Source organism: Salvelinus alpinus, chromosome 4, assembly GCF_045679555.1.
Source record: "Salvelinus alpinus chromosome 4, SLU_Salpinus.1, whole genome shotgun sequence".
Lineage (NCBI taxonomy): Eukaryota > Metazoa > Chordata > Actinopteri > Salmoniformes > Salmonidae > Salvelinus > Salvelinus alpinus.
Genome location: NC_092089.1, coordinates 37,690,319 through 37,704,696, shown reverse-complemented (window position 1 = coordinate 37,704,696; position 14,378 = coordinate 37,690,319). Strand labels below are relative to the sequence as shown.

Sequence of the window (14,378 nt, the reverse complement as noted above, 5' to 3'; positions counted from 1 at the left end):
AACATGGCTTCGTCCTAAAGACAGGACTGACCCCAGTGCAGAGCAGCCAGGCAGCATCTGCTTCCTCAGCACATCTCCACTGGCACAGCATGTTACAGCGCTAATGCCACCCAGAATAAAGAATAGTTCTGTCAGGGATAAGGGATGGAGGCCAGCCTGCTGGGATGAAATGTCATGTCACCAGTATGAGAAAAATATGAAGTCTCATTCTCTGTGTCGCCTTTGTGAGAATCTTGTCGAGAGCACCAGTGATTCTCTACTTTTTTATTCTTATTTTCTCACTCCATGTATCACTCTCCCCTGCTCCTCAGTCTCCTTCCCTAGTCACTTTACTCATTTCATCTGGGTTCCCATTTTGGCTCAGGATGATGAGGGTATAATGGCTTCATTGAAGTGTAATGCATTATAATGAAATGACCTGTCCAGTACAAACTGAGAGCCACAGGCAGACAGAGACAGACAGACTTGCCAGGACAGAGAGAGGATGTTTGAGCTCACTCCCCTCAGCCATTAAATTACATAGCCAAAGAGAACAGCAGTTGGGAGAGAGAATGGGTAGACGGGAATTAAAGAATACTGCAAGAAAGAAGAAGTGAAAAGAACGAGAATGGAGTGGAGGTAAAACGAAGTGGGTGAGGCTGAAACAAGAGCTAGGCAGACTCACTGCATTCCCACTTCACACTGTAGTCTACACACTATCTTTAAGGGCTTTGTACCACACTTAAACACTCTGCCCTTGAGAGAACTTCATCTTAGGGGGTCAGAGAATGAGTTGTAACTGCTATTTTTTTATTTTCAAATGGCTTGTGTAGCATTATTAGATATGAGCATAATCATTTACATGGCTAGATATGATCTTAAATGTCTAATGCAACCGTGGTTATCTTAATATCAAATCATTTCTGGGTTGAAATTAAATACCTTACTGTAATTGTTTCCAATTAAAATTGTCAAAAATAAACAAAAATAGCTTCTTAGCGAAGAGCAATTTCCCAAGCAAAAATGTTACTAAGAGTGGTCTGAGTGGAAAGGGGAAAACTGAAAACTAGCTCTTATTGGTAGAGGTTTTGAAATCTCTTTCTTATTGGTCTCCTTTTCACCTCATTTAACACCTGATTTACTTAACAAGAGGCACATCTCAATTGGTGGCCCAGGTAAGTCATTACACAGCACAAGTGGGGGGGCTTTCCTCTTTTGTTCTCTATTGCTCCTCTATTGTTCCTCGAGCAAGAGGGGAGACCGATGACATCACAGATTCTCATTAGACCAACTCCTTGAATGCTCTACTCCTTGAAGTTTGCAGTTCTTTCTAAAAAACACTATATTGCTTATAAAAAAATGTTTTACCCCTTAGTGTGTGTACTTTAGAGTATTTATACTTGAGACTTTTCAACAGTTAAAGTTAGCTGAAGGACGTCTTTCACTAATTTCAAATCAAATCCAATTTTATTTGTCACATGCGCCGAATACAACAGGTATAGACCCTACCGTGAAATGCTTACTTACAAGCCCTTAACCAACAATGCTGTTTAAAAAAAATGGAGTTAAGAAAATATTTACTAAATAAACTAAAGTAAAAAATAAATAAAAAATAATAATAATGAGGCTATATACAGGGGTTACCGGTGCCATGTCAATGTGCGGGGGTACAGGTTAGTCAAGGAAATTGTACATGTAGGTAGGGGTAAAGTGATAATAAACATAAAGTAGCAGTAGTGTAAAATGAAAATAGTCCAGGTGGCCATTTTATTAACTTTTCAGCAGTCTTATGGCTTGGGGGTAGAAGCTGTTATGAGCCTTTTAGACCTAGACTTGACCCTCCAGTACCGCTTGCCATACTTATTTTTTTTTTCAACCTTTATTTAACTAGGCAAGACAGTTAAGAACAAATTCTTATTTACAATGACGGCCTACCCCGGCCACACCCAGACGACTCTGGGCCAATTGTGCGCTGCCCTATGGGACTCCCAATCACGGTCGGATGTGATGCAGCCTGGATTCAAACCAGGGACTGCAGTTACGCCTTGCACTGAGATGCAGTGCCTTAGACCGCTGCGCCACTCTATGACTTGGGTGACTGCAGTCTTTGACCACATTTTGGGCCTTCCTCTGACACCGCCTAGTATATAGGTCCTGGATGGCAGGAAGTTTGGCCCCAGTGATGTACTGGGCTGTACGCACTACCCTCTGTAGCGCCTTACGGTTATATGCCGAGCAGTTGCCATACAAGGCGGTGATGCAACCAGTCAGGATGCTCTCAATGGTGCAGCTGTAGAACGTTTTGTGGATCTGGGGCTCAGTCTCCTGAGGGGGAAAAGTTGTTGTCGTGCCCTCTTCACTACTTTTTTTGGTGTGTTTGGACCATGATAGTTTGTTGGTGATGTGGACACCAAGGAACTTGAAACTCTTGACCTGCTCCCCTACAGCACTGTCGATGTGAATGGGGGCCTGCTCGGCCCTCCTTTTCCTGTAGTCCACAATCATCTCCTTTGTCTTGCTCATGTTGAGGGAGAGGTTGTTGTCCTGGCACCACACTGTCAGGTCTCTGACCTTCTCCCTATTGGCTGTCTCATCGATCAGGCCTACCACCGTTGTGTCGTCAGCAAACTTAATGATGGTGTTGGAGTCGTGCTTGGCCATACAGTCGTGGGTGAACAGGGTGTAGAGGAGGGGATTAAGCAGGGGATCCGCGTGGCAGATGTGTTGTTGCCTACCCTTACCACCTGGGGGCGGCTCGTCAGGAAGTCCAGGATCCAGTTGCAGAGGGAGGTGTTTAGTACCAGGGTCCTTAGCTTAGTGATGAGCTTTGTGGGCACTATGGTGTTGAACGCTGAGCTGTAGTCAATGAACAGCATTCTCACATAGGTGATCCTTTTGTCCAGGTGGGAAAGGGCAGTGTGGAGTGCGATTGAGATTTCATCATCTGTGGATCTGTTGGGTTGGTATGCGAAGTGGGTCTAGGGTTTTCGGGATGGTGGTGTTGATGTGAGCCATGACCAGCCATGACCAGCCCTTCATGGCTATAGACGTGAGTGCTACGGGGCGGAAGTCATTTAGGTAGGTGACTCGCGTCACTGGGCCGTTCGCGGCTGGGTTTCCCTTTGTAGGCCTGCCACATCTTACGAGCGTCAGAGCCGGTGTAATAGGATTCAATCTTAGTCCTGTATTGATGCTTTGCCTGTTTGATGGTTCGTCTGAGGGCATATCGAGATTTCTTATAAGCGTCCTGATTAGTGTCCCGCTCCTTGAAAGCGTGAGCTTTAGCCTTTAGCTTGGTGCGGATGTTGCCTGTAATCCATAGCTTCTGGTTGGGATATGTACGTACGGTCACTGTAGGGACAACGTCGTCGATGCACTTATTGATGAAGCCGGTGACTGAGGTGGTATACTCCTCAATGCTGTTGGATGAATCCCATAACATATTCCAATCTGTGCTAGCAAAACAGTCCTGTAGCATAGAATCCGCGTCATCTGATCACTTCCGTATTGAGCGAGTCACTGGTACTTCCTGCTTTAGGTTTTGCTTGAAAGCAGATTTTCCAAATGGAGGGCGAGGGAGATCTTTGTACACATATCTGTGTGTGGGGTAAAGGTGGTCTATTATAGATTTCCCCCCTCTGTTTTTCCCTCATGTGACATGTTGGTAGAAATGAGGTAAAACAAATGTAAATTTGCCTGCATTAAAGTCCCCGGCCACTAGGAGCACCGCCTGCATTAAAGTCCCCGGCCACTAGGAGCGCCGCTTCTGGATAAGCATTTTCTTGTTTGCTTATGGCCTTATACAGCTCACTGAGTACGGTCTTAGCGCCAGCGCTGGTTTGTGGTGGTAAATAAACGGCTATGAAAAATACAAATAGTGTGGTCTACAGCTTATCATGAGGTACTATACCTCAGGTGAGCAATACCTCAAGACTACCTTAATATTAGACATCGCGCACCAGCTGTTATTGACCGCCTGGTGATGTCACCAGGCACGCCAAAACTCCCTCCCACCAAAACAGGCTGACATTTCAGGCTGTCTATTCAAACAGCTCCTACACTAAAAGGGCATTATCCTTATTTTCACAATTTCAGTATTATTCCAACCTCTTAGTGTGGAAATATATATGTAAAACACAGAAAATTATTTGACTGCACTGGGCCTTTAATAAGACTTCCTGCCTACGATTTTAGCATGTTTCACAGTAAGCCTTTGGCTCATATACAAAAAGTTTAGACACACCTACCCATTCAAGGGTTTTTCTTTATTTTTACTATTTTCTACATTGTAGAATAACAGTGAAGTCATCAAAACTATGAAATAACACATATGGAATCATGTAGTAACCAAAATGGTCAGCGATGGTCAGCTACGAATGCACTGCAGAGAATACTAATGAGGGTTCAGAAGGGGTGTTAGCCTTGGTTTTGAACTGAAGGGGAGGTGGGCATGTGTAACGGAGGTTGTTTGAAGAGCCCACACAGCCTTACTGTGTCAAATGTTTTTTGGGGGAGGGGGCGGGGCAGGAAGATGGTTGATACCTGAGAGCGATTTACTGCTCTAGATTTGGCATTTGTTTTAAACCCACTACGAGAGCTTATTTCAGAATAAACAATCCTGGTGTTCTCTTGGGTAAATAAGCACGGTACCGTGGGAAGTCCAGTCATTTCCCGCATTTAGTATCTTTAATTAAAGCCTCAGGTCAGGTCAGGTTCTGTCCTGTTTTAGTCTTATGGCTTCATGATGAAGGGATGTTAATTTGCTGAATGGTTGCATAACAAGCTGGGTAACATGAGAGAGCTACAGAAACACTTTTGTTCTTACTGTATACTCATTGCCAGGTCTTAGTGATGGATCAGTCACTTTTACGACAAGGTATGGGACCCCTCTATGGCTGTTTCATATAGGACAAACTCTGTGAAAATTGTCTTGTAACTTTTGGCCAATACCAAGAAGTCAGAGCAGAGCAGGGAAATCCCATTAGTGGCTTTGCAAGCCAGTGTGATGGAGGTATCACACTAGCTTTTTTTATTTTTTATTTATTTATTTCACCTTTATTTAACCAGGTAGGCTAGTTGAGAACAAGTTCTCATTTGCAACTGCGACCTGGCCAAGATAAAGCATAGCAGTGTGAACAGACAACAACACAGAGTTACAAAGCTTGCTTGACTTCTTTACTGTTACCATTCTGGCCCAAGGTGTTTCAGAAGTGTCTCCCGTGAGGACGGTGTCTGTTTTTCTTTTTATTACCTTAAGAGAAGGCCACAACAGCCACCCCTGCACAAACCTCTGCCATCCATAGGATGAGAGATAATTTAAATCAATTTTTACTCTCCAGAATGCCAATGTAACTCCCTTGGACTATAACTCTGAGACACAAGAGCCCACAAGAGCCCCCCCCCATCTTATTCCCCTGGCCCCTCATCTACACAACATAGTTACTGGCGGTACGGTGTGTATGCTCTAGTGAAGTTCATAGCCGCCACGGACGTTAGACAAGGCCATAAGCTTCGATTCCCATAACTGAGAGAATCCAGGTTTGCCTGAGTTAAGAATGGGTAGCACATCAGTCATGACATACGTTTGAGAGGAGCGCTCCGGGAAGTTTGGGGTTTATACAGTTGAAGTCGGAAGTTTACATACACTTAGCTTGGAGTCATTAAAACTCGTTTTTCAACCACTCCACAAATGTCTTGTGAACAAACTATAGTTTTGGTCGGTTAGGATATCTACTTTGTGCATGACACAAGTCATTTTTCCAACAATTGTTTACAGACATATTATTTCACTTATAATTCACTGTATCACAATTCCAGTGGGTCAGAAGTTTACATACACTGAGTTGACTTGGCCTTTAAACAGCTTGGAAAATTCCAGAAAATTATGTCATGGCTTTAGAAGCTTCAGATAGGCTCATTTACATTATTTGAGTCAATTGGAGGTGTGCCTGTGGATGTATTTCAAGGCCTACCTTCAAACTCAGTGCCTCTTCGCTTGACATCATGAGAAAATCAAAAGAAATCAGCCAAGATCTGACAGTTGTAATTCCCAAACGCCTGAAGGTACCACGTTCATCTGTACAAATAATAGTATGCAAGTATAAACACCATGGGACCACGCAGCCGTCATACCGCTCAGGAAAGAGACGTGTTCTGTCCCCTAGAGATGAACGTACTTTGGTGCGAAAAGTGCAAATCAATCACAGAACAACAGCAAAGGACCCTGTGAAGATTCTGGAGGAAACAGGTACAAAAGTATCTATATCCACAGTAAAACGAGTCCAATATCATCATAACCTGAAAAGCCGCTCAGCAAGGCAGAAGCACTGCTCCAAAATCGCCATAAAAAAGCCAGACTACGGTTTGCAACTGCACATGGGGACAAAGATCGTACTTTTTGGAGAAATGTCCTCTGGTCTGATGAAACAAAAATAGAACTGTTCCTCCATAATGACCATCGTTATGTTCGGAGGAAAAAGGGGGAGGCTTGCAAGCCGAAGAACACCATCCCAACCGTGAAGCACGGGGGTGGCAGCATCGTGTTGTGGGGGTGCTTTGCTGCAGGAGGGACTGGTGCACTTCACAAAATAGATGGCATCATGAGGAAGGAACATTATGTAGATATATTGAAGCAACATCTCAAGACATCAGTCAGGAAGTTAAAGCTGGGTCGCAAATGGGTCTTCCAAATGGACAATGACCCCAAGCATACTTCCAAAGTTGTGGCAAAATGGCTTAAGGACAACAAAGTCAAGGTATTGGAGTGGCCATCACAAACTCTGACCTCAATCCCATAGAAAATTTGTGGGCAGAACTGAAAAAGCGTGTGCGAGCAAGGAGGCCTACGAACCTAACTCAGTTACACCAGCTCTGCCAGGAGGAATGGGCCAAAATTCACCCAATTTACTGTGGGAAGCTTGTGGAAGGCTACCTGAAATGTTTGACCCAAGTTAAACAATTTAAAGGCAATGCTACCAAATACTCATTGAGTGTATGTAAACTTCTGACCCACTGGGAATGTGATGAAAGAATTCAAGATTTCACATTCTTAAAATAAATTGGTGATCCTAACTGACCTAAGACAGGGAATTTTTACTAGGATTAAATGTCATGAATTGTGAAAAACAGAGTTTAAATGTATTTGGCTAAGGTATATGTAAACTTCCGACTTCAACTGTAGGTTGCCTGTAAACTGTGAGTGTTACTGGGGGAGCTTATCTGAGCTGTTTCCCTTCCATGCCATCATTCTAACGGTCTGTATAATACTACAGATAAAATGAAACACTATTAGATGTAGAAATCAAATACACTTCCTCCGCACACAGAATACAAATTGACAGAATTAAATGGTGTAAACTTATTTGCTCTTCACCGCGATTGTGTCATAAACCACTTTTGACATTAATTTGAGGGCAATTTGAAAGTGAAAAGGACAACTCAATACGTGATCCTCTCCTCCGCCAACGCACAGTACTCTGCTGAGTAAGGCTGATAATGGGCTGTGGTGGCTGAGCATGAGCAGTATGCCAGAACAGCACCTCTGTATTCTTAATCAAATCACTGTCATTGCCAACACCTGTAGTCCTTAATATTCTCCCAATCTCTCTCCCTCACTGCCTCGTTTCCACCCCAATGAACTAAAATTGACAAGTTCAGGCAGATGAGGCATACAAGCAAACGCTTGAATTTATCTTTGGGAAATAGAAAGCCACCCAGGTGATAGGTTGACTGAGGATGGGATAAGGAGGTGGGAGAGAGAGAATGTTTTAAACCTTGAATGGAACAAATGTTCTCTATGTGAACCGTATAGGCTAAGTTTAGAATCACAAAAAATGTATGCAGAGATTTGTAGCTGACAACATTAATGGAAAGTAAATATGAAAAATGTATAATGTGGTTACGGCTGTTGGTGAACTGAACAATGTGAATGAGGAGCCTTGTTGCAGCATCATGTCCAAAGCCAAACCTGGCAGGCTGACATGGTAATAGTCAGAGGCTTCATGCCCATAGTGGACACAGTGAAACGTGGCCTTCAGATCACATTCCTTTCAATCTTTCACCCAGATTTTAGCAGAGATGCAGAGAAGCATAGTCTGGAAGATACAGTTTAAGAGGTATGCTTAGATATGCAGGAAAATAAACATATATTTTGAATAGAATTAAGCATAATGATTATGGCTCTAGATTGCAGGAAAAGGCTGGTTTAGGTGTTTGAAAAATGAAAAATTCTTCAACTAGTGTTAACATAAACATAAACCGAATAGTTTGGCTCCTGGATGCTGAAAGGCTGAAAGCTGTATGACAATTATTTTTGTACTGTTCTAATAACGTTGGTAAACCAGTTTCTAATAGCAATAAGGCACCTCAGAGGTTTGTGGTATATGGCAACTCTGCGTTACGTCGTGCGTAATAACAGCCCTTAGCCGTGGTATATTGGCCATATACCGGACCCCTTCATGCGTTATTGCTTAATTATACCATGACGTTGTTGAATAATTGTTTCTGATTGGCTTGATGGGCATTCTAGAGCGTGCATTATTTCCCTATAACGCACAGTATATTTGCACGGTAAAATTAAATGGCTATAGTTAATTCTTACATGTTCTATGTTTGAGCTGCTTTTGAAAGCAAAGGTTGAAACGAAACCATTATTGGCATTGTTGAATTGGATTTTCATAATGGCAAGCCAGGACTGATGTTTTGGTTAGCTAAACTAGCAAGTCTGTTTGTTTGGTTACCACGGCAACTACTGTAGCTATCTAGTAAACTTGCTAGCTACTTCAGTGGGTGTTAAACACATTTCTATCAGCAAATGAACACATTTATAGCAGCAAATATGTTCAATTATAGCCATGGTATAAAAGGGATAATCAACTCGGGGCGCTATACGTTCTCTGGAAAATAATCCAGCTCCATAGAAGGTCAGTTCCAGTCTGCTAGCGCGTCGTGATTTATGGAACACACTTTCCACATCCTTCAATATTTTCCATAGAACGCCCCTCAATTGATTATCCCTTAGGTGTAGGCATGCATGCCAAGTAATTAAATTAAATCAGCAAAGAGAATACAAATCACAATGCTGGAAAACAAAAACACACAAAAAAATGATTGGAAAGGAATACATTCCTAGAATAAAACAGAGGCTATTTCTGCACTGGCCAGAAAATATTATGACTGAAATGGCCTTGAAGAAACAACAGTACTTAACATTTTCAGAGCTTATATATACTTCTTGAGAGTTTCCTAATGCGTGTTAGCTGAAAGTCCTTGATTGAATGATTCAACATACTGTAATGAAACAGGCAGGGAGCAGGTCTCGAACCCTCAACCTTCTAGCCCGAGGTCCGGCGCGCTATCGACTGTGCCGCAAAAGCATGCTCGTTTGGAATATCATATCTTATGATCTAAAACTGTATATTGAACGTAGTGAAAACATACTGAAAATAAGTTCTCGCAATATGCTCAAGGTTAATTTCATCAAAAGTTACTCATCAAGGCTTTAAATTCAACCCATTCCAAAGCCTTGGTAGATGAACACCCCACTGACCTTTGGGTCATCTTCAGAGCCATGAATAGTGGTTAAGCTGGATAGGCAGTGTAACCATTTAGCAATTCCCAGTCATATTTAATATTCAAGAACAAATCTAAACTATTCCATCTGACGCCCATATCCTATTCCAATGGTTCCATGATATCCAATTCGCTGTCATCAAATCTGAAGCATGTCAATTGCTCTTGAGCAGCCATGCCTTCCTTTTAGAATTTCAATAATATTTTATGTAAAAAAATATAACCAATTTGACAACGTGTGAATAGTTAGAGAAAATATCTTATTCTAAACATCCTTGACATGGATAACAGGATGTATTGAACACACAGCGCCCAGGGCATAGTCGCAGTTGACTGTCAGATCTGGAATTATTATTTATTCAGAACGTGAATCGTTGATGACAAACAGCAGCAAGGCGAAATAAAGCAGAGCGCGTTAATAATGGGGTAAGAAATAATACAGGAACACTTCACATGCTGTGCAGGAAGGAAGAATGGGGCTTTTTTAAATTGTAGTTTACACGTGGGTACTGGGTAGGCTAAAGAATTAAACTAGCTGTCAAAATCCTAGGCGAGCGTGAAATGCGTTGGAGCATAAGAGGAACACGTGGGCACGTTTTCACTCACTTGCTGAAAAACAACATGAAAACAGGGCGATAACGCAACACACAAAAAACTGCCGAGAGAATAAAAAAAGAGGGGAGAAGAGAGAGAGCGTGAGCGTGGAAGAGACTAAAAGAAAAAGCGTAGACAAATTTGGGATGGATGAATGGGGATAGAAAATAAATACAGTATAAATTAACAATGTATTAATAAATTAACAACTTCGTTTATTGAGGTTTCCATTTGCTGGTTTTAATTAGAACCACAACAAATGGAAACCTCAATAAACGAAGTTGTCCGCATGTTGGCTTCACTAGTTTAATAGACACATAGCCTAACATCCCGGAATCATATAGGCTACCCAAAACTGATGCAAATAAAGTTTGCCCCCCTGACAGACTCCGACCATACATGAACCCAGTTTGGTTGTCTAATAGCCATGTCTGTTCAGTCATATAGGCTACTACGGACATATATACAGCATTGTCAGGGTTACTAATCTATTAAGCATTTAATAATTATGGTAGTTAATAAAATACCTTACCTCGGTTCTACAACAGTGCTTGGTTCGACACGTCTGCACGAACTCTGACCAGTACCTGTCAAAGGTAGGTTACATCAAACACGACCACCGAGCGCGCCGCCAGTGCGTGTCCACATATCAACACATTTTATTCCTGTAATTTGACAGAAAACGGAATTAATTAAAATAATAAGTTGCATTTACTATCAATATAGTAGTTTGGAATTAACACCTCTGGTTATATTGGCTCGGTGGTTATCCATGAGTGGCAAGGCATCCTTTGTTTGCGCTGTGCTTACCTTCTTTCCGAACTGGATTTGAGAGTCCCATGATCGCTGCCATAGCAGATCAGGTGGCGGATTTAAAGCTGTAGGTAAGACCACCACAGTAGACTGTCACTTTTTTGTTCCTCCTGTAGCCCAGCCCGGTCTCATAGACTACACGTAACAGCCAGCTGTAGTCTACAGTTCATTGTGCGCGAAGGAACGGACTAGGCTTGCCACTCATACTGTACGCGTAATGCAAAAATCCCCTCCCCCTCATCCGCCCCTGTACTTTATAGACTGCTAGGCTTTTCTCATTATGTGCGATCTAATATATGGGTTTCCGTGCTGTGCGTAGTGCACAGCGCTAGACCTCTATTGCCGAGTGGCAATCGTCTTGGTATGATAACATTACTATTCGGCTTTGACTGCCCTCTGCACGGTGGCATCAGTAGTCCCATTTGACCCGGTGCAAACCATTCATTAAGAGTGATAATTTTTTCTCAGCGGGAATGCTAAGATTGCCTGCTGAAAAATGGTAGACTATAAGAAATGCAGAGGTAGGTGGCTGCATGATCTATCTATGAGATTACATTTCAAGAGTTAATTTAAGAGCAATAACATTGTATCAGCCATTAATGTGTGAGACACTCTTGCATGATGAAAAACCTTGGCTGAGACCATAAACTTGCTATAACTCCCCAAGCTAATGCCTATCATCTGGGCACAGACCTGAGTTCAACTTCTGGTTTTGATTCACATTTGGTTGAGTTGTCAACTAACCTGAATTCAATTTGAAATCAACAACAAAATGTCATTAAATCAAATCAAAGTTTATTTGTCACGTGCGCCGAATACAACAGGTAGACCTTACAGTGAAATGCTTACTTACAGGCTCTAATTAGATTTAGGTTAAACGTTAGGTGAAAAAAATTAAGAAATTCCCTTACTTTGATTACTTTTTAAAAATCCAATCAGTTTCCCACATTGATTCAACGTAATCACATAGAAATTGTCTGTTGAAATGAAGTGGAAACAATGTTGATTCAACCAGTTTTTGCCCAGTGGGTGCGGCTTTAGTTCAGTGGGCTAACCCGTCTTCTGGCATACAGATGACCTGGGATGACTGTGGAGAGGTGGTTAAAGGGGGAGTGTATGAAGTTTGCTTGACTACATTGTCACATAACTATTACTGAAATTTGAAGATTAATGTTAGCTCCCTGAGCGGATGCCTTGGGCTTTAGTTAATTGAGATCAAATAGTCTCTGAACTTGCACAGACACCTTGGGTCGTTACTGTCAGATTCACCTGTCTATCATGTAAAACATGGAATATACTGTATTTCAACTATTATGTAAAAAATGAGTGACTGGGGAAAGAACGAAAACAATGTCAGTCTCTTCCTGTGTAGCCCAATGATTTAGAGAGAAAGAAAGAGATATGTCACTTTCCAATTCCATCTTGAATCACAGGTGCAGAAAAGTAACTAGTGACAATGAATCAAGGTCGGAACATAATTGTATTTTCCGGAAATTACACTTCTCTCTGTATATGAATGCCCCCACCCCCTCCCACACATTCCTCTGTGAGCAATCTACCCACTTTCCTGTTCAAACTACCGTTGCTAATTGGCTCGCGGGGCTTTCATTCAAATCACATCTATTTTTTATGACTGCTGTGTAGTAGTGACTGAATTATTACATCTTCAAATCTACATGCACCTTATTTGTGAATATACTTCAGAACCAAATTATGGCGCCAGGGAGCTGACAGAATATAGATTTCATGATAATGATATGGAAGAGATAAATGCCTGCTGCAGATATGGAGTGTGGAATTATACTCTCACAGAGGATTCAGGGGGCTTTAATGCTTATTCAGCCTCACAATGCTGTACACAGACAGTATTAAGCCTATCTATCCCATTGTACACTCCCAAACAAGTGTTCAAGTTGAATACATTCAGTCCTCCTAATACACACAAGAGTAGATCAGTGATCTTGCTCACTCAAGGCTTACCATCTTTTCCATTCCCAGTTGAAGTCGTGCAGCACACGAGTCCCCAAAGCACTGTCACAATCTGTTTTATGACTCCATTCCATCACACTGGGTGAATGTAGTGTGGAGAGGCTAATTTAAGGCTCCCAATCTGTTCACAGTAGTAGCTACAGAGTATATAAAGTTTATTTTTCAAATCAAGTTTATTTTATATAGCCCTTCATACATCAGCTAATATCTCGAAGTGCTGTACAGGAACCCAGCCTAAAACCCCAAACAGCAAGCAATGCAGGTGTAGAAGCACGGTGGCTAGGAAAAACTCCCTAGAAAGGCCAAAACCTAGGAAGAAACCTAGAGAGGAACCAGGCTATGAGGGGTGGCCAGTCCTCTTCTGGCTGTGCCGGGTGGAGATTATAACAGAACATGGCCAAGATGTTCAAAATGTTCATAAATGACAAGCATGGTCAAATAATAATCAGGAATAAATGTCAGTTGGCTTTTCATAGCCGATAATTAAGAGTTGAAAACAGCAGGTCTGGGACAGGTAGGGGTTCCATAACCGCAGGCAGAACAGTTGAAACTGGAACAGCAGCAAGGCCAGGTGGACTGGGGGCAGCAAGGAGTCATCATGCCCGGTAGTCCTGACGTATGGTCCTAGGGCTCAGGTCTTAAATTCACACAGGATGCAGGAAATGTAAAACGTGTAGTGTAGTTGAGATTTAAAAAGGCTTCTGAAGTTTGGAGTTTCCACTCAGAAATTTTAGACATGATTTTCCCTTACAAGAAATGTATCAACCCCTACAAAAATGCCCATTAATTATAATCCATATGATACACAGTATAGGCCCATGTCCTCAGAGTGGGGAACAGAGTGGGGCTTGGGTGTAGAGAAGTACGTTGAACTGATCTTCTAAAGGTCAAAGAGGTTACGGGGGGCGAGGAGACTTAATGATACATTTCTCCCATTGGTCAGTACTGATCCATGGCTTTATTTATACATCACCTGGCTGAGGGGAGAGAGGGAGAGAGTGACAGCCAGGGGAGGAGAGGAGGACGGTAATCCTGTGGCGCTCCGGGAAAAGCTGGTGTAGTGTGGTGTCGTCATTATCACTCCCTTCAGAACAAGCACTTCCTCAGGAGACCAGAGACGAGCAGCTAGTAGAACTGGTATAGTTGGTAAATGATAACCTCACTGAATCAAGCCAGAGAGAGATGAAGAAAGAGATGGCAAGGGGGTCGAAGAGAGAGGAATGGGGGGCAGTGGTGGAAAAAGTACTCAATTGTCATACTTGAGTAAAAGTAAAAATACCTTAATAGAAAATGAAAGTCACCCAGTAAAATACTACTTGAGTAAATGTCTAAAAGTATTTGGTTTTAAATATACATAAAGTATCAAAATTAAATGGCATTGCTAAAATGTACTTAAGTATCAAAAGTACAAGTATAAACCATTTCAAATTCCT

At 42.1% G+C, this 14,378-nt stretch overlaps 1 protein-coding gene across 3 annotated transcripts in view; it reads right to left on the bottom strand.

Moving 5' to 3' along the window:
• The window catches only part of LOC139573469 (G protein-activated inward rectifier potassium channel 4-like), a 36,722-nt gene extending 25,405 nt beyond the window's left edge, over positions 1–11,317 (bottom strand). For 2 of the 3 annotated variants that reach the window (XR_011674610.1, XM_071396951.1), the window contains exons 1-2: positions 10,954–11,227; positions 10,676–10,730 (exon numbers count right to left, since the gene is read on the bottom strand). Coding sequence is in view for 1 of the 3 variants with exons in the window: in XM_071396951.1 (XP_071253052.1) it covers positions 10,676–10,730; positions 10,954–10,996 (98 nt within the window). In the remaining 2 variants the exon portion in view is untranslated. Of the gene's footprint in view, positions 1–10,675; positions 10,809–10,953 lie in introns of all 3 variants that reach the window. The other variant, XM_071396952.1, reaches the window with a different exon arrangement.
• Between the last annotated feature and the right edge of the window lie 3,061 nt (positions 11,318–14,378).